Below are 24,508 nucleotides of genomic sequence, written 5' to 3'. Positions count from 1 at the left end.
GGTATTCAGAATATTTCACACATATATGATATTTATACCAGGATTTGGAGATAGAGCATGTTATAATCTTTTTATATCTATGATTTTAAAATATTAACATTATTTTTTTTGAATGTGGCCTTTTTCTCAGAATAAGCTACTATCCAAACTTAATGCCCTCTCTTTAATTAGTGAAGTTTTTTGAGTATTCAGTACTTCTAAAATAATAGACTGAATCTATGGATACATTTGGCTGTTGTTACCATATGACCATTGAAAATTATTTCCAGGTATGAAAAGAAGGTCTGGCCTAAAAGCTGCTGTGTTTGCAGTGGTGGTGGGAACAGCAGTCTACACTTAGACTTGTGTCCTTGTTGATTCAGGAGAATAGTAGCAACATGATCCATTGTCATTTTCAGCACATTTGTGTTACTAAAGAGGAAAGGGAAAGGAGGCTTTAGTAGGGGAGTAGAGAGTACTAACATTGATTATTGCCACTACCTGGAGTCTGTAGTACACCTGGGCTTCATGTTAGGTGTGCTATGTATATAATTTCTAATCCTCACAGCCACCATGCAGAGACATTTGTCTGATACCCATTGTATAGCTGAGGAACCTGAGCCTCAGACTTCATTCTTGCTCAGTGCACAAAGCAAGGAGTAGGATTCCTCTGTTTGTCTGCTTTCAAAGCTTATCTTTGCTTTTCTCTAAGCTGTGTTCATATAGGAAAGAAGGTGGGATTTTTCTGGCTTGTAGAATTGTGGAAATCTAAAGCTAGAAATGAACTGTATATATGTTAGTCCTCCTGCTTTTTTTTTCTTTGTCTTTTGTTTTCTTTCTTTTTTTTTTTTTTCCCTTTACATGTAAAGAAAAGCTCTAGGAAGGTTAATCTTCTTGTCCAGGAATACACAGCTGGATAGCATCTTGTTGCCTGTGTTCCACCATGCTACTTAATTTTGCTTTGCATTTTATGTTTATGCTATGAAATTTGCCAATAGTAATATGTTACACCTTATTGAATGTACACAGCTTTCAAGAGTGAATTACCCTTTATATACATAACATGTAGTTCTTTAACTAATCTACTGATTTTATTTTAAAGATGGCCTATTTAGGTGCTTTTTTCCTGTCATATAAAAGGGGCAAAGAACAAGAATGTCAACAAAAATGTCAATTAGTTTACTTATTTTGTAGTCATTATTTTTAGTGCTTTGAGAAGACACTGAGCAATTAATTCTGTTATCCTTCTTAAATTAAGGTTTTAGTTAATAAACAGGGAAAATATCATCATAACCAGGTCAAGTATCTATGGGACTTTAGCATCTATGATGATAGGTACTGTGAACTTTAAGAGGGGATAAAGAGAGCTTTATCATTAGCAAAGCATATCTTTATTAGTTCTCTTCATACTCAGAAGTTTTGCATGGTATGATTGAAAATAAAATTACTACTGTATTTTATTTTTGTTCATTATTTTATATAATTAAAAACTTGATTAGTTTCACTCTTCTTATGTTGTCTTGATTCTAGTACCTTTAGTGAGAAGGAAAGTTATGTCATATATACTTCTTTCCATATGAATGTGATCCTATCCCTGGTAATTGTTAAAAATCATGTTAGAATATGGCTAAAAAGTTTAGTTCTTAAATTATAAAATACTGAGGCTGTGCTTATAATTAGCATTCTTTACCCCTCTAAAAAATCTGTTAAGTGTTCTTTGAGAACACAGTTTTAGAAGAAATAGTAGTTAACATGTGGCATGTTTTAAACAAAGATCTTTGAAATGAAATACAGTTGACTGTTGAACAGTGTGGGGGTTGGGGCACCAACCATCTGCCCAGTCAAAAATTCACGTATAACTTGACTCCCCTGAAACTTAACTACTTACAGCCTAATGTTGACTGGAAGCCTTACCAATGACACATGAACAGCCGATTAACACATTTTGTGTTACATACTCTGTTCTTATGATAAAATAAGCTAGAGAAAAGAAAATGTTATTGAGAGAATCATAAAGAACATAAAGTACATTTATGGTACAGTACTTAAAGAAATCTGTGTATAAGTGGACCTGCACAGTTCAAACCCGTGTTGTTCAAGGATTAGTTGTACTTATTGTTTACTACAAAAGAAAAGAAATTTATTCTAGCCATTTAAGCAAGGAAAAGCTTACCACACATTATACTTTTGAACTGCAACACTGTAGAATTTCTGAGAGAACACATTTATCTTTATATAACAGTTAATGTAATACCCATTAAGAAGGTGCTGTAAAGGGTTATTATTAAATTTTGCAAGGACCTAGGCAACATACTACAGAAACTTACAATTTTAAAAGTTATTAAACAAAAGAGTATATTAATTTCTCTTGCTGTATTGAGCTCTTGTAATGGACCCTTTGTATTCCTATTAAGTAGTTTAAAAATTAAAAAGAAGCAGCTTTCCTAAAAGAGTATTCCTATATTTTACCACTGACACTATTTAGTGTCACTATTAGTGAGGATGAATGAAAGTGTTAGGAGAAAGTATTATAGAAGTATTTGGAAGCAAAACAAACCTACCTAAGGAGAATGCTAAGACAAATTATCCCCAACAAGAAAGAATAAGATCACATGATTTTTTAAAAGAAATGACATAGTGTACTCTTTGTCATATTTATATTCCAGATGAGAAAAGAGGAGAAAGCTTTGTGTGAGAGAATGAATCAGATTGGGTTGAAATATTTATGCCAGGTCAAATGTGTTTTGTTAGATTGTAGTTTTATTCTTGGGTGCTGTTAATTGATTTGTTCTTTCTCAACACAGGCATAGCCTATTTGCAGCCTGTAAATAGACGTTTAGGGAAAGGGAAAAGGGCCAGCTCTTGGGCTGACTTTGAAGCAGTTCTATACAGTGTGAGCCATACTGTTCAAAGGGCCCTTCTGGAGGATGAGCCTAGGCTCTGCTCAGAACCCAGGCTATCTACATTAGTTTGTGAAGGTCTGGGTAGAAAGTTCCTCAGTGTAATGTCAGATGTCTCAACATTTTTATTTATTGCTTATTACAAAATGTTTCTCCTCTAGTTAGCTGCTAATTGAGATGTCTGTGAGTTAGGAAATACCTAGTACTGGAGGAACGTGGAAGAGAAGCCTCTGGTGTATCCCTCAGTGATTAGGATAGAGTCACTGCTTGTAACCATTCATTAAAATTTATCATTGAACAAAATTCTTTAACCTCAAGGCAACAGACAGCTATGGTTTAAGAATAATTTCAAGACAATAAATTCAGCTTTGGAGTTGCTTTAATTGGACTTAACTTATTGCAGTAGTACCCACCTTATCTGCAGTTTCAGTTGTGCGATTTCAGTTACCTGCAGTCAGCTATGGTCCAGAAGCAGATGTCCTCCTTCTGAAGCGTAGTCAGGTCAGTAGTAGCTTAGTGCTACATCTCAGTGCCTACATTATTCCCCACACTTCATTTCCTCACGTATGCATTTTATCATCTCACATCATCACAAGAAAGGTGACTACAGTAAAAAATTTTGAGAGAGAGCAACACCGCATTCACATAACTTTTATTACAGTATATTATAATTGTTTTATTTTTATCAGTTATTGTTAATCTCTTATTGTGCCTAATTTATAAATTAAANAGAGGGTGCAGTACTGTCCATGGTTTCAAGCATCCTGCTGAGGGTCTTGGATCATATTCCCCCTTTGGATAAAGGGTGACTACTGTATGTTTATGTATTTTGTGATGGCCGAGGGCCAAATCTTAAGTAATATTTGTCAGAAATTTTTCAAATGAAATGTATTTCAGTTGTCATTCTGTGTTTGGATGTTTTATTGTACAAAGATGTTAAATGTTTTAAGAATTGTTTAGAAACTAAGAAAAATGCCCACCTATACTACATTTTCTAAAGAAATGTTTAGTAGAGTTCAACCTCAGAGGTATTTATTGTCACCAAATCTCTTCATGTAATAAAATATTCTATTAGGTTGTATAGAAAATGGTGTCACACTGCCATCTAGTGGCCATATTTCAGACCAGAAAGGAATAAAATAAAATAGAAATCAAAAGAATATTCACTAAGTGTCCTCTGCTGGCTCCCACTTGTGTTTTCTGTAATGACTGAGAACTAAGTATGGAAACACTCTGTGAACTAAATATAAATATAAATTTAAGTTCTCACTGAGTTTTTAAGATTATTGCAAGTTGTATTTGTCTTCTTGGTTTTTTTTTATAAAGTCCTAAAAAATACAGTTTTATTGTTTATTTTTGCATGAAATGAAATTTGAATATATTTCATTTAGAACTAAATAAACAAGACTCTTTAAAGAGTTCCTGGGAGGCTCAGTTGGTTATGCGTCCAAGGCTCAGGTCATAATTTTTGACTCATGGTTTGTGAGTTTGAGCCCTGCGTCAGGCTCTGTGAGGAGGGTGCAGATCCTGCTAGGATTCTCTCTTTCTCCCTCTCTCGCTGCCTCTCTCTCTCTTCAAATAAATAAACAAACAAACTAAAAAAATTAAGTGTTGAAGACTAATGTTAACAGGTGCTTTTACTAATTGATAAAATTTTGGGTTTTCTTTTTTTTTTTTAATGTTTGTTTATTTTTGAGAGAGAGCATGAGGTGGGTAGGGGCACAAAGAGAGGGAGAGAGAGAATCCAAAGCCGACTCCATGACTCTGTAGAGCCAGATGTGGGGTGCAAACTGACAAAACTGCAATATCATGACCTGAGCTGAACTCAAATGCTTAACTGACTGAGCCACCTGGGCACCCCTACAAAATTTTAGGTTTTCTTGAGAAAAGGAATGATTTTTAAAAATGTTAGCTTTCTTTTTGTCCTTATTTGTGGCTGTACAGAGGAAGCCTACTTGGTTAATCTTGCCCTTGTTTTTTTCAGGTACCTGTCTGACCTTCATGCACCAGGTGATCCTGCTTGGCAGTGTATTGGTGCCCAACACAGGTGGATCCTTCAGCTCATGCACAGCTGCAAAGAGGGTTATATACAAGATTTGAAAGGCAAGTCTGCTTCTCTTCTAGTGCATGATGCCGTTCCTTATTGTCAGTTTAATATTTGGAAATGCTTAATGATTAAGGGAATGATTGATTAATTTTTTGGATTTTTTTACCTGTTTTTTTGTATTGTTTTGTTTTGTTATTGCTCCTGGTTAGTATTATACCTGAGTAAATAACAAAACAGGAGGCAAGGGAGAAAACTCTTGATATGCCTATTTTTATGGTTGACACCCAGTGTTGACAAAGGTTTGCTTTAGGGAATAATTAAACTTTTATTAAGGGAAGGAACATGTTGTTGTAGAAATATTAATTTTTAATAATTGGTAGTGGTTCACTCACTATTCATCAAATATATGTTGAGTCCCACTATGTGCCAGGTACTATGCCAAGTACAGATGGTGTTAAACACTTAACTAACCAAAGATGAAATTGTTGACAAGTGATATAAAGAAATAATCATATTTTGAGGGAGGAGAATGGAGGGGATGGCACATTTAGGAAGGTGTCTCAGAGAAGGCTCCATGTTCTCTAAGAATTAGAAGAATGAGAAGTAGCCTACTGGGCTGACTCTATTCTGAAAAAGTAAAAATCCTTTATGAAGGCCTTGAGGTAACTTTTAAAGGAAGAAGTCACAGGTGCATTCAGATGCAGGTTTATCAACCTTTATTTGTAGAATTCTATCATTCCACAGGTATTGAATGTATTCAGTGCCTGCTATGTGTTGGTCACTATTGGGTGCTAAGGATACAGTGGTCAGCATGGCAGACAGGGGCCTGGCTCACATGAGACTTATAAAATAGTGGGGGGATATGGACAGAGAAAGTAGACTGGACTAGGAGAATACAGTGTTACTTCCTAAGCCTGGGAAGTTCCTAGTGCCGTGGTAGTAGGACTTAGGAACAGCATTTAATTCATAGTTTTAAGGTCATAGTGACATTCCAAGATCTGAAGAAAATAACACTTATATTGAGATTTAAATGATATCTGTATGGACCAGTTGAAATAGAGGAAAGGAAAGGAAAGACCACTCCAGGAAGAGAAAACAGAATGAGCACAGGGCTTCAAGCAAGAGATGGCCAGTGGATTCTCTGTGGCTGGAGCTTAGTGCACAATCAAAATGGCAAGAGTGGGGGTCAGGGTTAGGAGGTGCCAGGTCTTGCATGGTCTTTGTTGCCACTTCAGGGATTTGGAGTTGATCTAGAGGACATTGGGCTGACAATTACAGGTCCAAAGACGCATTGAGACCTAGTTTTTGGAAGACTCCTCTGGCTTCCATGTAGTGAATGGATGAGAGGGATCAAGAATGAACACTGAACCTGGTTAGGAGGCTGCTATATTGATTCAGGCATCTTGCCTTACATGGAGGAGGTGGATATGGAGAAAGAGACAGATTCAAGAGCTGTTCAGAAACAGGAATTGATAAGAGTTGGTGATTGAAGAATGAAGGGAAAAAGGGGTCAAGGGTGACTCCCAGATATCTGATTTCAGCAATTAGTTAGGACGATGACACCATTGAGTTAGGGAGCATTGAGGAAAAAACTTACTTTTTTTCCCCTTTTGTTTGGGCAGAATGATTTGGAGTAGTCTGACGTACAAGGGAAGATATCCAATAGGTAGTTTGGATTTATAGAGCAAGAGATATGGATGTGATCTGTGTGTAGATGGTCCCTGGGAGTTGATGCATTCACCCAAGAAGATGAAAATAGGAGAAAGTTTAGGGCAAAATTCTGGGACACAATATTTACAGGGCTGATAGAAGAGACAAAGAAGGAGTGGTCTGCTGGGGTAGGAGGAAAGCAGGGCGTATCATGTCATGACACCACAGAGAAGAGTGATCAGCAAGGATTTTAAGACAAAGAATAAGATGAACAGATGTCTTTTAGATTCAGTACTGAGGCTATTGTTGGTGACCTTGGTAAATGCAGTTTCAGTGGCATGCGATGCCAAACAGATTATATAAATATAAAATAAATATGGCATAGTGATACTTACAAGGCAAGGTTTCCAGGAGGAATAAGTGAAGTAACATAACAGTCCTGTAACAGAAGGAAGTATAATGGAGAGGTCACAGTTATTTGTTTATAGCTTCATTTTATCATGAATTACTTGGCTTGGTTTTGAGTACTTCCCAGCTGTGATTTTGTTCCTTTATAGATATTTAGGAAAACCCAAATATCTCTTTATTGATGCCACATGAAAATTTCTGTTAATGTCATTAATTACTTTAAAGTTTTAGCAGGTAAAAATGACCTCAAATAATATACATAGTCTGTAGTCTTTAGAGATATTTAAAGGGCCTTACACATTTGTTTATTGAGTGTACTTTATTAGCCAGGACTCTCATCCTTGAATGCCCATCAGAATTATCTGGATGTTTTTATAAAGACTGTCAATTCCTGGCCTCTACTTCATTCCTACTGATATTTTAGAATCTCTAAATCCAGGCATTAGTATTTTTTTTAAAGCTCTCAGATGATTCAGGAATAGGCTGGATTAATAACCTGTGCATTACATGCTGTGTTAGGGACTGGAAGCACAGTGGTGAGCAAGGTGACATGGTCTCTGACCTCTTGGGGCTTATAGTCTAGTGGGAGAGACATATATTTTTAAAAGCCACATAGAATTGTGAAAAAACATCATAAAGTAGGGAGTATAGAATTCTACTTCAGTCTATTGAGGAGGAGGTTTTCTAAAGGAGATGATATTTCCATTGAGTTTAAATGATAAATAGCAGTTATCCAGTTAAAGAAGTGTAGAGTAGCCCAGATTCCTAGGAGGTGCTCAATATTGTCACCCTAATCCTCAGTCCACTAAATGGTTAACAAGTACAGTAATGATATTCTCCAGATACAAAGAGGATATGTAGTCTAAGGATTTTCCTACTTAGTCTTATAAGAGACATCTGATTGTGTAATTTGGTTATGAAAATATTTTAATTTTTGGGATGTACGTAATTTATGAAGACAACATGTAGACTATTTGAAATTGGAAAAGTACCATGAAATTTCACATACCTGAACACCTAATAACACATATTGTTACATCCTTACCTGAAATATCTGATAACCAGTATTCTGTTGCCAAAGGTCTGAATCTTTCCTGAAGATAATGAGACACGCTTTTACCTGATGAATTCTTTCCCTGTCATCTTGATATTATGCATCACTATATGTATTTATCTAGAACTGGTTAAAATCAGTATATCTGAAAAAAAATATGATAGCTTATGTATAACTGGAGCCCTACCTTTGAAATTCACTGACCAAACTTGTGCAGAACTTGCTCATCACTTGTATTCGTGAAATAATGAAAAGAATGTATGTTAAATAGATCCATATGTTAGTGATGAGCTTTACCTAGAGTTATTTTCATAAGTTGGTCTTTTTATTAGGAAGTAAAAACATAACAATTTACAGCTCTTTGAACTTACTCCATAGATTTTATAACTGTACAAGTTAAATTTGCTAAATATATTAGTCACATATTTATAGGTTATATTTTAATTTTTCTCTGACATTTAAAAGAACANGTTTGAGCCCTGCGTCGGTCTCTGTGCTGATGGCTAGCTCAGAGCCTGGAGTCTACTTCGGATTCTGTGTCTCCCTCTCTCTCTGACCCTTTCCTGCTTATGCTGTCTCTATCTCTCTGTCTCTCTGTCTCTGTCTCTCTCTCTCTCTCTCTCAGAAATAAATAAAACATTTTGAGAGACAGAGAGAGAGTACGAGCCGGGCAGGGGCAGAGACAGAGGGAGACAGAATCTGAAGCAGACTCCAGGCTCTGAGCTGTCAGCACAGAGCCTGATACAGGGCTCGAATCCATGAATGATGAGATCATGACCTGAGCCAAAGTCGGATGCTTAACTGACTGAGCCACCCAGCCTCCCCTTAACTGCCCTCTTGTATTATCAGCAAATACTACTAATATAAACAGTGTAGATAATCCTAACATGGAAGAGCCTTTTACTTGTAAAATTGATGTGTTCCTTGAGCTCATATTAGGATGAGTTTCTATGAAGTTATTTTGCAGAATTCCAAATGTATTTAAAAGCAGAAAGGATGATAAAATAACCTCCAATGTACCTAACTTTGTTTCAGCAGTTATCAATTCATAGCCATTCTTGCTTTATCTGTACCCTTACCTGCTTTTTAGCTCCCCTCACCCTGAATTATTTTTGAAGTGGGTCATATCACTTCATAATTATTTCAATATGTAATTTTCAGAGATAAAAATGCTTTTTAAAAACTGTAACCAAAACACCATTATCATTACCTAAAAGTTATTAATGATTTCTTAATATCAAATATTCAGTTAGTCTTCAAAATTCAGAATCCGTTTGATGTGTCTTTCTAAGTACACTGATACCTTAGCTTTTTAACTTATACTCAGCGGAAAGGCAAAGGACATAAAATGTGGCATAGATATAGTCTGAACATGTGTTTCCTAGAATGGAAAAATTAGCCATTAGTAAAAGATGGCCCACTGTGGCCATTTTGCACTTAGCTGCTGTTCTGGTTGCTTTCATTACTGCATGTATATGTCATTGGACACATGTTAGTTATTATATACGTGTAATACACATTTACTACATTCACACAGATAATGTAATTGCATATAGTATAGGTGTGTGGATGTGTTTATATAAAATATTTGTCTTAATTAGAAGTTTGCCAGGAATAAGCTGTTTGTTCATGGTGGACTTTTCACTTTGAGTGTCTAAATTATATATAAGTGTAAGGTTATATGGAGGAGGTCTCCTAAGTATCATTTGAATTTTTTTTTGGCTGCCTTCTCATAATTATGTCATTTTAGAAATGGAAAAAACCTGGGATATTGTCTAGTTCAATTGATGACTTTATATCTATTGTGCATGTCAAGAAGGTATCTCAGAGAGTGACAACCCAGCTTCTTCTTGTCCTGAATAGGGGTGGAAGTAGTGAGCAGTTTACATTTCTCCCCATTCTACCAGACTGTACTCCTTTTGGACCAGTGAACCAGTGAAGTAGGACAGCAGGTTCTCTGTATTGTATTGTAGGAACAAATATTTCATCAAACAGGATTTCTGAAGATGATGAACATGATGATGCCTGTATTTCATCTGGCACTTCATTATGAAGTTTCATTGTTTTTATTCTGGTATTCTCGGCGTCCTGTTTTTGGAATGAAACCTTATTGCATTCTAAATCTAAAAAAATGAATTGTAAGTTCCTCTATTATAATATCTGTACTTTAACTTTTAACACTGGATAAATGTTAAATGGTTGTAAGAGAAATGGTTGTAATTGTTTAAGTAAACCTCCAGGCAGAGAACAATAGTCAAGAACAGAGACAGTCCTGTGAAATAAAATATAATTTTAAATAGACTATAAATATTTCAGACAGGAAAAGGTTTCTTGGTATCTTTTTAAGTTGGTTTTTGTGCATTAATTTAAAGAAATCTAATTAACATATAATTTTAAAAAAATTTTTTNGATCATGACCTGAGTGAAAGTCGGACGCTTAACTGACTAAGCCACCTGGGCGCCCCTAACATATAATTTTTTTAAGCCTTAAAGCCTTTACACGGTGGTTTGAGGGAAAAAAATGTTAATTGTATTTAGTCTTCTGGTCTTCAGAGAAAATTTCATAAGCAAAAATGGTGATAGATTTTCAGAGACAGAATCCTATATTAAAAATGTCGTCTTTTCTCAAGAAAGATTCTTTTGTATAGCAGAGCTATTCTTTTGTCAGCAGAGCTAGATCATAAGGTTGATATTCTTATGAACACTGCATTAGATCTTTCTCTGAATTCCAGTTTTTAAGGTAATAACATATGCTGGACTTAGTGGATGGTGTCTTGCAGGTTATAAACACTAGGACTCAGAATAAGAGATTACCATTGTACCTTAAACACGCTTTGACATTTATTCCCAAATATTCCTCACTGGTTTTCCCTGACCTATCTCTATAGCACAAACATAACTTTTAATTTTTCTAAGGGGAGACACAGGGGAAAAAAAAACCAAGCATAAAAATTAATAATTTAAAAACTCATCCTAGCTTAAATACTAAAGGAAGAGTTTGATTGCTTTTTTTCCCCCCAGCCTAAACTGGTTAACCATTTTGCTACTATTGCCCTGTATTCACAGCAGCTCTATGTCCTGAATTGTTGTAGACAGAAAACTTTTACCACCTTATATGAAGTGTCATTCCTCTCAAAATTCCTGTGAAACAGGTCCAAAATTAGACTAAGTGTTCAGGTTTCCTGTCAGGAAAAGCCTTTGGTTAGCCCCCTACTGACATTCTCAAACAGGATTTTTAAAGGTAGCCTTCAAAGGTGTTTTTTTCTTTGTTCTGAAAATGAATTTAACTCTTAAAATATATGCCAGCAATATCTAATAACTCAAGGGAAAAGGCATCAGCCTACTCATAGAGTAATTATTCCCTTCTTTCAGGTATGAATTTAAATAGGACTTCCCCAAAGGACGTATTAGAGTATGGGCATAATCAGGGACATTTAGAATAGGAGCAATAGCTTTAATAAGCAGCAGATTCTTTAAAATAGTCACACCACAGAAGAAAATACATTTATATGCGGCTCCGGTTCTCTGTTGTTGTTTTTTTTTTTTAATTTTTAAAAAAAAATTATTTCTGAGAGAGAGAGACAGAGAGACAGCGTGAGCAGGGGAGAGTCAGAAAGAGAGGGAGACACAGAATCTGAAGCAGGCTCCAGGCTCTGAGCTGGCTGTCAGCACAGATCCTGTCTCGGGGCTGGAACCCATGAACCGTGAGATCATGATCTGAGCCGAAGTCGGGCACTCAACTGACTGAAAACTTAGAGATGATATGTCGTACTTGAAAAGTTTGTTCTGAATCATCACGGATCTATTATGGAAGAAAAAGTATTAAGAATAGAGGCTTTGCTAAATATCTACTCTCAATTTTTTCAAACACTGAGCAGATTATTGATTACTTGCTGAAATGAGAATGTTTATGTTTATCTAATGATCTTAAGATATAAAAGGCTATATTTTCAAGCTTATAAAATAAAATGCATAAAATATATTTTAAGAGTTTTGTTCAATTTTCTGAATTTATACTGTAACTAAACTGTATTTGATATTTAAAAAGTACACCTATGAACTTTGTGTACATAATTTGTGTGTGTGTGTTTGTATACACACTTTTAATTAGTGGAGTTAATATAATTCTGGTATTTTTGTAATGTAGGGTTAGGTAAATTTCCTGTACTCTAGATTAAATTGCAACCTCTATAGGAAATAGGCAGCGGATTAATCAAATTTTCTGTGGAACTATAAAAATATTTCCGTAGTTAAAAGACAGTAAAAATGTATTGTTATGCATATATTAAATATTTTAATAAAATTATAATTTTTTAAGTTGTTTCATTGAGGTTTTACTTAAGGATGGTTCTTTATGAAATTTATTTTCTGGAGATTTAAAAAATAATTCCTCTCCTGAATGTTGATCATAACAGTATGAATCCAGAATAATAGAAGTTTATGTGAAAAGAAAAAAGGAAAGGCACAATTGCAGCAGCTACAGATAGGAGATACTTATTTGATCTACCTCCTCTTCCTAAATCCCTTCCGATGTAGATTATACAAACCCAGCTTTATCTGTACCCATGTTTTTTGTTGTTGTTGTAACCAGAGGATTTTTTTTGGCTCTAGAAGATAAAATGCTTCTAAAGGGATTTTATCCACTTGGTTTGAGATTTATAAGCTATAAGGGATGTATAGAAGAAAGCAGATTCAAGAGAGAGATGTAGAAGTACCAGTTTAGGACTATTATAAAAAATATATCTTCAGCAAAGTGGTGGTCTGATTTTCCTTTCCCCTTTGTCCTTTCTTTTTCTTTTTTTTTTTTTTCAGGAGGGGAAAAAACCCAGGTAATGTTTAGGGTGCCATGAATTAGATTTATAAGGCATACCATTAGAAGCCATCCCTGTTGTTTGTAAATAGTGTAAGTTTATTTAAGCGGTATTCATTACCTGAATGAAGATCAGCAGGGTTTTATATAATGATTGTAGATTTGTTTTTAAATCTAATTTAAAAATACAATTTTAGCTACCAAATTAAAATTAAGAGTAGTAATTAATACTCTTAATTAATTTAAGTAGTGTTTTAAGGTCGGTAACCTAGGACTTGAGAATTTGATTTACTTTTTGAATAATGTAACATTCATTTATAGATTTGCATAGTAAAATAACAGCTGTTAAACATCATAGGGAAGAGGTGGATTAAGTTCTTTTTACTTGTTTCTTCTATTTTATACTAGATTTGTTCACCTTACAATGAATGAATGATCCATCTTTGTTAAGACAGGCCAATAAGGCTTATGTCAAAAGGACCTTTTTTTAATTTGTTATCTTAGCAGCTGGTTCTTTTCTACTGTCTTGGCTTACTGTACATCTGGAAGAAGACTTCTTGCAGCTGGGAGCCATTTCATGTCTAATTCATGTCCCCCTATCCTTAAGAGAGAAAAAAATTTTGACAGTGCATGTCAAGCACACATTGAATGCTAGCATTAACTGGTAATTTTAAAATATTCATTACAAATATTTTAATTTTGTATTCTATCATTTTGTAATGAATCTGTTGCTTATATATTCTAAGCATGTTTTTTTTCTATTTAGATCTGTATATAATTACAAAAAATATAGTACTTTAATAAAAGCATAAATAATTTTATCTTGTTTATTCATCTTTCTAGCTTATTTCAAATACCTGGTTCTTACGTAGCTAATGTTGGCTAATAAATACTTATTCAAAATCCACACTTTTAGTTTTGCTTTTAAAATATATTTACTGTTTTACCTACCATTTTGAATGATTTTAAAGTACACCCGAATTTTTGCCTGGAACCTGCTTAGGACAACTGTGACACCCTAGAAAGTAAAGTGAGGTTAACAAAGAGTATGTTAAATATGTTTCCCTTTGTTTAATTTAGATTAAATGATCCTCTTTAAATTGAGGAAATGCCCCTGTAGGAACTCTAAATATAGAGAGAAAAGTAAGATCAAAAAGAACATTTTTATCTGTTGACACAGGTCTAATTCGTGAGGAATTTGTAATTCTGTCTTGATATGTCCACTTCCCACCCCCCAGCTTTGGCATTGAAATTCTTCTGTGTGGTGTGCTTGAAAGGAATCCCATCCTGCCTGTGTCTGTGGAGGCTCCTGGCCCTGTGTGTTTGGTCAACAAGCAACAGTGGGTGGTCGGGCTGCAGTGCAGGACAAGGGCCCGCTGTGCGCAGGAAAATGTGTTCAAAGGTGTTTAAGGGCGGTAAGGAAGTCAGCCGCCCTTCTGAGATTCCGGGGGCTATAGATCAGTGTTCTCCACACTATTGTAGACTGTGAGAAAACTTGCTGCAGGAGGCATGAAGGATGAGAAAATATAGTAAACTTATTCACCTGGTTCCACATCTGCAGGCTTCCCTCTTTTAAGAAAGGACTCTTCTGCCCTTTATGTTGTATAGTCTGCTAAACAAATATTGACTACTATTTGCATTGAAAATAGGAAAAACTTGCATAGCTTGAGTTGAAAGGATTTGATTGATACATGATAAAATTTCTTGGAACTCTTTGGGAGTACTAGGTACAATAAGCAATTTCTATAAAGTCAACTTCATTATCAGTTTTTTTTTTTCTTAGGAATCAGTGTTTTAAGGTAAACCATTAAGTTTTTAGGCTTTGGGGAAGATCTTTACGAATCTATAGGTTAGCATAAAGCTGAAGACTTTTTATCTAGTAGAAATCTCACAGTTAGGAAAAATTAGCAAGTGTTTCGATTTGTTAAGAGCAAATTGCGAAAGATTGTTTATTTTCTTTTAGAAAAGTAATACATCTTAAACTTTTGGTTATTTCTACACTGCAGCCTTATTCTTTTAGTGAAGTGACTAAGATTATTTTATTAGTGTTCTGTAGAAAATAACTTCTGCAGGTTTGAAAACTTTTTTTTTCTTTTTCTCTTAATTAAAACAAATTTTCTGTTCTGTTTATAGTATTCCAAAAAGGGTTTTTCTAATTTTATGTTTGTTTACAATCTGTTAAATTTCTCCTACATACCCAAAATTAGAAAAAGAGTTCCTTTTGGGAATACTGCTAGTAAGATATAGAAACTTTAACTGGAGAAATAAAACATAGATTTTTGATTGTCAGTAATTAAGAAACTTAATCATTATTATTTTTTAAAATTTTAAGTGTTTAAAAGTTGTTTTTCCTCCCAATATGCTTCTTCCAGACATCTGTAGATAAGCCATGTATCTTTCCTTTGTTATACTGGTAAAAACTCTTAACTCAAATACTGGTTTGTAGAATTTAGAAGACATGGCTATACCTTTTTAGTTCTGGAATTTTGTTTTTATCATTTTTCCTGCAAATTCCACATAGGATTTTAGAAGTAGAAGTACTATAGTATTGGTTCTCATGCTATCGGGTATGTTTCTATATGGAATTTTGTCTCCAGAGTAGTCTTTACACTGCAGTTATTCCCCGGATAACCCCAAATAATTTTGATCTCATAAGCATTTACTCATTTAAGTATATTTATTGGTTACCCTGCTTCGTGTCTTTAAAATAACCAAGTTGTAAGTTCCATAGTAACAAATTGTGATGAATTTCAAAATAGGTTTCACCGTTACTTTTTTGTTGTCTTTATTATTTTCTTTATATACTTTCCATTTAAAGCTTAATTTTCATAATTGCTTTCTGTGTAGAGGCAGACTTTTATACTTTTAGATAACAGTAATCAGTGTCCTAAATTGTAGGAATAGTGAGCAAAATAAACATATTTTCCATTTTGTTCTCAGTGGTGATTTAAAGTTTCAGATTTAAACTTTATACCGTAGAGTCATTATTTTACAGTCAAAAAGGAAGCATTGGCCTATTATGACTCCTTAAGCTAGCTGTAGAATCCCATTCCAATTGTATCAGCATGAGAATCTTGAGTTAATCCCTACCTCAAATTAAAATATAATGAACAGTTTGTTAGTATTAGCACAGTTGAAGCCAGAAAGTTATAACCTTTTATCAAGGCTGTAAGCTTACTTAAAATTTTTTTTCATCTAGAAAAAATTGTTGGAATAGTTCATTTCTGGAGAAAATTTACTGTCAAGAAAAAAATGATTTCTCATAACCTAATGCAGTATTGAGAAAGACATAGTCAAACACTATTTTACAAAAACTTTAGTCTCTGTCACCTGCAAAATATTCCATTGCAAGCTAAAATTCTGATGAAAGAACTAAAGTTGTGTGTATACAGTTGAACACCATCCTGTATTCAGAGGCAGATATCTAACTTAGGTTGTCAGGGAAAACTCACAAATAAGGAATATAAGTTTCAGTTGCACATAAGTCAGAGCATGGTATTATGAAACTTCCTAATTATTCTCATTTAATAAACATGTTTTGTATAATGTATATATGTCTCATAAACACATCAAAAGATGTTGCTATCCTATTGTGACATAAAACAATCGAGAGATTACCCTGGTTTCTTGTAAGATATTTTAAAGCCTTTTGTTGATTTGATGTTACAGAAATAGTTTTTCTCATTTTTTTCTGTTTACTTTTTACTTTTTGTCAAAACCACTTCATATTTGTAATAATTTTATAAGGTAGGAATGCCACATCATGTAATGTAAGTTTAAAAGGACTGTCAGAATCCTCAAGGATTTTTTCTTTTGACACTATCATTTCTGACAACCTAGATTTAAAATGTTTTCTTTAATTTTCTCTTCAAAGAATAATCTTCCTAATTCCTTATAAAATAACCAATCATAAGACCTTTTCGTTGAAAAAAAAAATAAATGTTAGAGGGAGAAACGCATTTCTGAGTTTAATGCCCACTGTTGAGTTTTCAGAGTTGATGCATGTGTGTGGTGCTGAAGCGCTATCTTCTGGTCATTCAGCAAAAATGCGTCTTACAGATTTGTTCCAGATGCTGGTTTCTCCTGAGGGTGTATATACTGTTTTAGCTCCCTGATGCTGTGCTATACTTAATGGTAATTTGACACCACCAGTTAAGAAGTCAGTTCATGTTAAACTTTCTTTTCCTGATGCTATAGAAAATGATGATATGGTTTCTAATAGAAGAAAAGCATTATTCATAATATAATATGTTAGTAAAGGGAAAGATAAATCAGTGCTTTCACAGTTTCAAAATTCCAAGATTTACATAAATTTCATAAATGACTTAAAATCAAACCATTTAAAGTTGTAAAGACATCAGTTATGGGGAAAATCTTTTCCTGAGGATCTACTTGAACAATGATAATTATATTTTTTTTGTAGGAATGGTACATATTGTATTTTTAGGAAACTAGGAAGTGTTTTCCTTCTTAATTAAAAATGTAGAGTTCTGAAACCTTGAAGGGTAACTTGTAACATTTTAAAATTAAAGCATTCTTGGGGCGCCTGAGTGGCTTAGTCGGTTAAGCGTCCGACTTTCGCTTAGGTCATGATCTCGCGGTTCGTGGGTTCGAGCCCCGCGTCGGGCTCTGTGCTGACTGCCAGCTCAGAGCCTGGGGCCTGTTTCAGTCTGTGACTCCCTCTCTCTCTGACCCTCCCCTGTTCACGCTGTCTCTCTCTCTTTCTCCTAGAAATAAATAAAACATTTAAAAAAAAAATAAAATAAAAAAAAATAAAATTAAAGAATTCTTTGTACCTTTTTATATAAAATTTTATTTATATTATAATTTTTATGTAAATACTTACTATGATGCTGAATAAGTTTGGTCCTCTTTAAATTTCCTATTAAAGTATGTCAGAAAATTGATACTATGATACTAATTTCTTGGATTCTACAGTTAATAGCAGTGGCAACTGTATAACTGCAAAGGAAAATGTCATAAATCATTAAAAGCTTCTACACACAATTTCTTTAATACAGAAAAAAGTCAATTATGAAAATACTGTTTCTCCATTGTATTTTTTTACTCTGTTATCACATATTATTTATTTTGTTTTCAAAGTAGAAATGCAGGTAAATAAAGTATTTAGCATAGTAGTAGAAACATAGTTTGTCTTCAATAAAATCCTATTCCACTAAAAAGTCTATTCAAATGATTTAATTTCTATTGTTGCAAACCCTACCTTAGTAGAATTTGTAAGAATACAAGGAGATAGTTCATAGTGTATCATGTTAAGTGGCTCATGTTAGGAGGAGATTGTGAAGGCAGGTTCTCTATAGCATGGTTTTACTGTATTTTATTTATTTATTGCTTTATTTTCTGCCTCCACTACCAGAATATAAACACTTTGAGAGCAGGACCATGTCTCTTATTCATCACCTTATCCTCAGGGTCTACAGTTACTGGCACATAGGAAGTACTCAATAAATACTTGTTCCATGTTACTGAATAACTAACATTATCAGTGGCATAGATGTGTTCTATCTTTTGCATCTGAAAACAAATCTATAAGCTTTTATTTTTCAATTAAGCTATAAAAGAAGGAATAAAGTTCTTATTGAATAATTTTGTATCAGTCACTTAATGTATTTGCAGAAGGTCCAGTGATTGTGGACTGAGATATAATATTTAACCCTTATACCTGAGTATAAGTATAGTATTTTGATTTGGAAATAGGAGAAACTTGACTGTTAATGAACAGTAGAAGGTAGAATTTCAAGTCAATTGAATTATGTTACTTTTCACGGGTATCAGAAGGCAGAGAAAATAGGTAACACTTTGAGTTGAAATAAGAGGTGACTTCATGGAGCAGCTGTAACTCAAGTTGCATTTTTTTAAAAAAAATTAATGTTTATTTATTTCTGAGAGAGACAGAGCATGAATGGGGGAGGGGCAGAGAGAGGGAGACAGAATCCAAAGCAGGCCCCAGGCTCTGAGCTGTCAGCACAGAGCCTGACACAGGGCTTGAACCCACGAACCGTGAAATCATGACCTGAACCAAAGCCCGATGCCCAATCAACTGAGCCACCCAGTCACCCCTCAAGCTGCATTTTAAGTATGAGAGTTTAAGTGAATGGACAGGAAGGATGAGTAAGCCCTTTCAGGTGGAGAAGATAGGGAAAAAGGCAGAAAACTGTAAGATTCATTTTCATAGGGAGAATATGTAAGTGTCCTATGCATGGTAAATACTCTGTAAATGTGTGGAATTCAGTTTGTTTTGAACATATTTATATGCCCAGCTTAAGAGCTCAAAGTGGTGATAATAAATGCATCTATAGACTGACAAGGCAAATTTTACCACTTAAAGCCAATGTCTTACTAACTCATCTAGCAACGTGGGATACTAGTAGTTCTTGAGATCCATTTTAGGAAAAAAATGTTTCCTGATTCTTCTAATAATTTGAGTTGGATTTCTTTGTTTAAAAAAAATTTTTAATGTTTGTTTATTTTTCACAGAGAGAAACAGAGAGTGAGTGGGGGAGGGGGCAGAGAGAGAGGGAGACAGAATCTGAAGCAGCCTCCAGGCTCTGAGCTGTCAGCACAGAGACCAGTGCGGGGCTCGAACTCACAGACCACAAGATCATGACCTGAGCCAAAGCCAGACTCTTTTAACCCATTGAGCCACCCAGGTGCCCCTGGGTTGGATTTCTAAAGGTTTTCTGGAAGATTTCTGAGAAGAGATCAAGAAAGCACTATTTCAGTGATCTTAATCTAGACAGTAAAGAGAGTTTCTGGACAGTAGTCAAATGTTAGGCTTCTGGAATATTAACGGTGTGAGATGAGAAGGATCCAAATTTGGTGGCTGGCATCAGAAATAGAAATAGGGAATCAAATCCCACATACCAAGCAAAGGAATCAGAGGATTTGAAGATTTAAATTTTACAGGAAAGTCAAAGATATGCTGTCCATATTAAAAGAGTCAGAACTCCGTGACTTCCAAGTCCCAAGTTGTTTTTCAAAAAAGAATTTCTCATCCTGATTTATATTTGTAGACCTCCTCCCACCCGTGCCCCTGCCAGTTTTGCTGAACCTTCATTCTAAAATGAAACATAAGTTTCTTTCGTGTTTTGTTACATCTCTTAAGCCAAAGAAATGGATTGAATCCTACAAATCTGTCATGGTAGGAATGACTTTTAAAAGCTAGTTAGAGAAAATATTTTTGATTTTGCTTAGTAAATGTTTTATGTAAACAAATGGAACAATTGATCAAGAAATAACTGAGAAGCAGTCCATTATGTCAACTAAGTAAGGATATGTGGAATATATGGAAATACCACTTCTCTTCTAGGTACCCCAAGCCTTCACAGTCCCATGTTGGATCTGGACAGTGATACACGTCCCTTGGTGTTGGGTCACCTTAGTCAGACAGCGTCATTGAAGAGGGGCAGCAGCTTTCAGTCTGGTCGAGATGACAGTAAGTTTCTCTGTACCCCTATTTTGTCTTTTAAATTTGTACTTGTATAATTTCAAACATTTTTCTCTTGGAAATTTTCCTGATTAATTGTGTTGCTGCTGCTAAGTATTAGCAACCTTCACAGGTACATTCAACATACATAGTTAAAGTCTACTTTTATTCTTCCTGTCGTTGACTTTTAAAAAATATGCCACAGAAAATATTTTGTGAGAATTCCTTTAAGATGACATTTGTAACAAAAGTAATCTCTATAGTCAGTACAGAGAAACACCTTTTTTAATGCATTTTAAAACGTGGTTTAGAAAGAAGGGTTAATAATATATTAATTGCGAATCATTTTTCCTGAGAATAAAGCGTCTTGAATTGTAACAATGTTATATTTCCTTTCTAAAGTTGATATTTACCTGTTATCTATTTACCTGTGTGAGATATAAAATGTATTGGTTATAATGCATTTGGGTACCAATTAAATGCTCTTAGTCACTCGTTATTTATAACCTCAGTAACAAATCTAAGAAATCCAAATAGGGTGGGGCTCCTGGCTGGTTCAGTTAGTAGAGCATGCAACGCTTCATCTTGGGGTTGTGAATTCAAGCCACACGTTGTGTGTAGAGATTACTTAAAGAAGAAAATTTTAAAAAAAAATTCAAATAGACTAATAGAAATATCCTACTTTATATTAAATTCAAATACCTTAAAGTTTTAAAGTTTATGTTACTCTTTTAAGTAATGGAGTTTATTACTTTGTTGTTTTTTAAAAAAAATTTTAATGTTTATTTTTGAGAGAGAGAAAGACAGAGCATGAGTGGCGTAGGACAGAGAGGGAGGGAGACACAGAATCTGAAGAAGGCTACAGGGTCTGAGCTGTCTGCATAGCGCCTGACGTGGGGCTTGAACCTACGAACCGTGAGATTATGAACTGAGCTGAAGTTGGACACTTAACTGACTGAGCCACCCAGCTTGCCCTTCTGTGTGTTTTATTTATTTATTTATTTTAAATGTTTTATTTATTTCTAGGAGAGAGAGAGACAGCGTGAGCAGGGGAGGGTCAGAGAGAGAGGGAGACACAGACTCTGAAACAGGCTCCAGGCTCTGAGCTGGCAGTCAGCACAGAGCCCGACGCGGGGCTCGAACCCACGAACCGCGAGATCATGACCTAAGCGAAAGTCGGACGCTTAACCGACTAAGCCACCCAGGCGCCCCCCTTCTGTGTATTTTAAAAAGAAATTTTTCTTTATGTTGGTGAGATGATGGTGCTCCTTATTGTTTTTTGGCGTTGTGGCATTCTCCATGACAGACTGATCTTTGAGACCCATTGGTCTATATATGTAGAATATCTATATACTGCATATATGTAGAATACATGGATGTGCAGTACGCCAGGCCACTCAAAGAGCTTGTTCAGCATCAGAGCCAACAGGGACTTGGTTCATCATAGGGTGTTTTCACTTTAATTTCCCAGCAAAAAGTCTTGCAAAGAATATATGAGATAACTATACTAATTGAGAGTCTCACAATAGTGTTATATAAGTAATGATCAGTATAGCTGCATGGATGAGCTCAAACCTTTGAAACGCTAATTTGGGCGAAGATATCTAAGTCTGCTTGCCACCACATGAGGCAGGTCTTTCAGTGCTTCAGTTTTTAGATTTTCTTCTCCTATTTCTTATCTTATCATTGGCCCATCATGCACTGGGCTTTGTGGTCTGTGTTGTATAGCATGCTGCATGCCTTTTGGAAAGCAGTGCTTATCTGTACTTGGTTTGTCTGTTTCAACTCTGTCTCAAGATGAAAAATACTTTAATCTCATTAGACTCATCATATTATCATTAGGACTCCTTTCATTGGTTGCCTGTTCAATTATAGACTCCGTGAAAGAGAGTCCTGCAGTGTTTATTCAATATTAGTGGGAAGCATCATAGACAGATGTTACAGTGTAGCCACAGGATTAAGACACAGGACACTTAATAAATATTGGCCAAATAGACAAGTACAGTTTGTAATGCACCCCTAAATAAAGAACCATGCCTTTCACATATGTGACAACTGAATTTAAAACTTTTCCCCACAACTCATAGACAAAGGACTAATAAGAGGTAAAGAGGCTCTCTAGGCCACAGAAAGGAAGTGTGAATAGCTTTTAAGTATATGAAGTATATTCACTTAGAATAGGAATTTTATTCTTTTTATTTACTTATTTTTAAATGTTTTATTTATTTCTGAGAGAGAGAGAGAGAGATGCAGCATGAACAGGGGAGGGTCAGAGAGAGAGAGAGGGAGACACAGAATCTGAAACAGGCTCCAGGCTCTGAGCTAGCTGTCAGCACAGAGCACGACATAGGGCTCGAACCCACGAACCGTGAGATCATGACCTGAGCCAAAGTTGGATGCTTAACTGACTGAGCCACCCAGGCACCCCTATAATAGAAATTTTAAAGGCTGTGTAAGAACAGTGGAATACCATTTTGCCAAAATCCCTAAATTTTTACTGTTTTAGGTTTTGTGTATTTGGTTTGTTCATTGGTAAGATTATAAGGAAGCTTATGTTTGTGTGTGTTGCTGGTGGGTGTGTAAAGAATCCCTGTAGAGGTCAGTTTGGTCAGTTTAATAATACTTACCAAAATCACAACTCCATGTACTCTTGGACCCAGCAGTTCTTGCTCTGAGAATTTATTCTACACTGATACTTGCACATGTGTTAAATGTTGTAAGTAAAAAGTTATTGATTAAAGCACTTATTTGTTTTGTTTTGTTTTGTTTTATGCTCTAAATGACAAAACATTGTCCATTAAAAGGGAATTTAAAAAAATTATCATACGTACAAAATATGAAATACAGCTGACCCTTGAATAACACTGGTTTCAACTTTGTAGGTCTACTTATACATAGATTTTGTTCAATAAATATATTGGAAAGTTTTTTGGACTCTTGTGACAATTTGAAAAAATTCTAAGATGAACCAGGTAGCCAAGACATACAGAAAAAAATTAAAAAGTTATTGTAAGAATACAGTATATAATACTTCTAACACATAAAATATGTATTAATTGACTGCTTTATGTAATTGGTAAGTTTCCTGGTCAACAATAGGCTGTTAGTAGTTCAGCTTTTGGGGAATCAGAAGTTATTTATAGATTTCTGACTGTGCAAGAGGTCAGTGTCTCTAACTTCTGTATTGTTCAAAGCTCAATTGTACTATATAACTGTAGGGGGAAAAAAGAAATATGTACAAATAGGAAAGAACTTCAGGATCCACTGTTAAATGAAAAAAGTGCCAAGTATCAAAAGATTGTGTTGAGTATGCTTTCATTTTTGTGAAAGAACATTTGGGTGGGAAGAGAATATGTATTTATATTTGCTTGTGTATATAAAAGACATTTCAGAAAGAATCACAAATGACTAATAACTAGTTTCTTATGGCTGCAGCTGAGAACTGGGCAAATGGGGAATGAGTGGGAGATAGGCTTTGTGCTGTAGATCTTTTAAGTTTTCTAACCACATGTTGTCTTTTTAGACTATTATGAAACATTTAAAATAAAATCCATCCTCCCTGTCTCCGCCCCCCACCCCGAATAACAGCAGTAATTATAGCGACAAAACTTTTTGCCTAGGAGTAATTTGAAAGGAAGCTAACAGTTGATGAAGGAGTTAATAAAGTTCTTTTATCTCATTGGTCTTTGAAATTGCTAAATAGAAGTTAGAAGTTGACCCCAGAAGTTCTCCTGATCACTGTTGTGAAACTGGACGGTGGGAGGTCTCTGCCTGCTCCTGCTAGAGGCTGTGAAACAGAACAGCAGGGCCAGGAAGCAAGGCATGGAGGAAGGACAACACAGGAAAGAATGCAATAAAGAAAAAGGAAAACGATTGGAAGTGATTAATGCTCATTGAATTACTATTTTGTTTTTATTCCAATCAACTTATTCCCGTAAGAAATCTATAAGACGTTATTTCCCACTTGCTACAATAACTGCATTAAATGATATGTAACCGAAGAGACTTCAATATTTTTATTTTTTCTTGAATTTCTTTGTCATAGGAAGTTATTCATTATATGATAATACTTGAATATATTCCTTTATATATGGTGAAAATTCAATAATGAATCAAGTTATCATAGTGGCATTTCTTTTTTTAAAAAAAATTTAAATGTTTATATATATATTTTTTGAGAGAGTGAGATAGAGAGCATGTGTACGTGGCACGA

General features: G+C 34.8%; 1 protein-coding gene across 1 annotated transcript in view; it reads left to right on the top strand.

The window, feature by feature from the left end:
• Positions 1-24,508, top strand: part of LOC144218270 (exocyst complex component 2) — a gene marked incomplete at its 3' end in the record, with an annotated part of 168,588 nt that overhangs the window by 98,053 nt on the left and 46,027 nt on the right. The window contains exons 11-12 of the mRNA XM_077748126.1: positions 4,864-4,982; positions 20,179-20,304. Coding sequence (XP_077604252.1) covers positions 4,864-4,982; positions 20,179-20,304 — 245 coding nt within the window. The remainder of the gene's footprint in view (positions 1-4,863; positions 4,983-20,178; positions 20,305-24,508) is intronic.

The sequence above is a fragment of the Crocuta crocuta genome, unplaced genomic scaffold (assembly GCF_008692635.1).
Source record: "Crocuta crocuta isolate KB4526 unplaced genomic scaffold, BGI_CrCroc_1.0 scaffold471, whole genome shotgun sequence".
NCBI lineage: Eukaryota > Metazoa > Chordata > Mammalia > Carnivora > Hyaenidae > Crocuta > Crocuta crocuta.
Note: the sequence above shows the minus strand (reverse complement) of the source record. Positions and strands in the feature narration are given on the sequence as shown.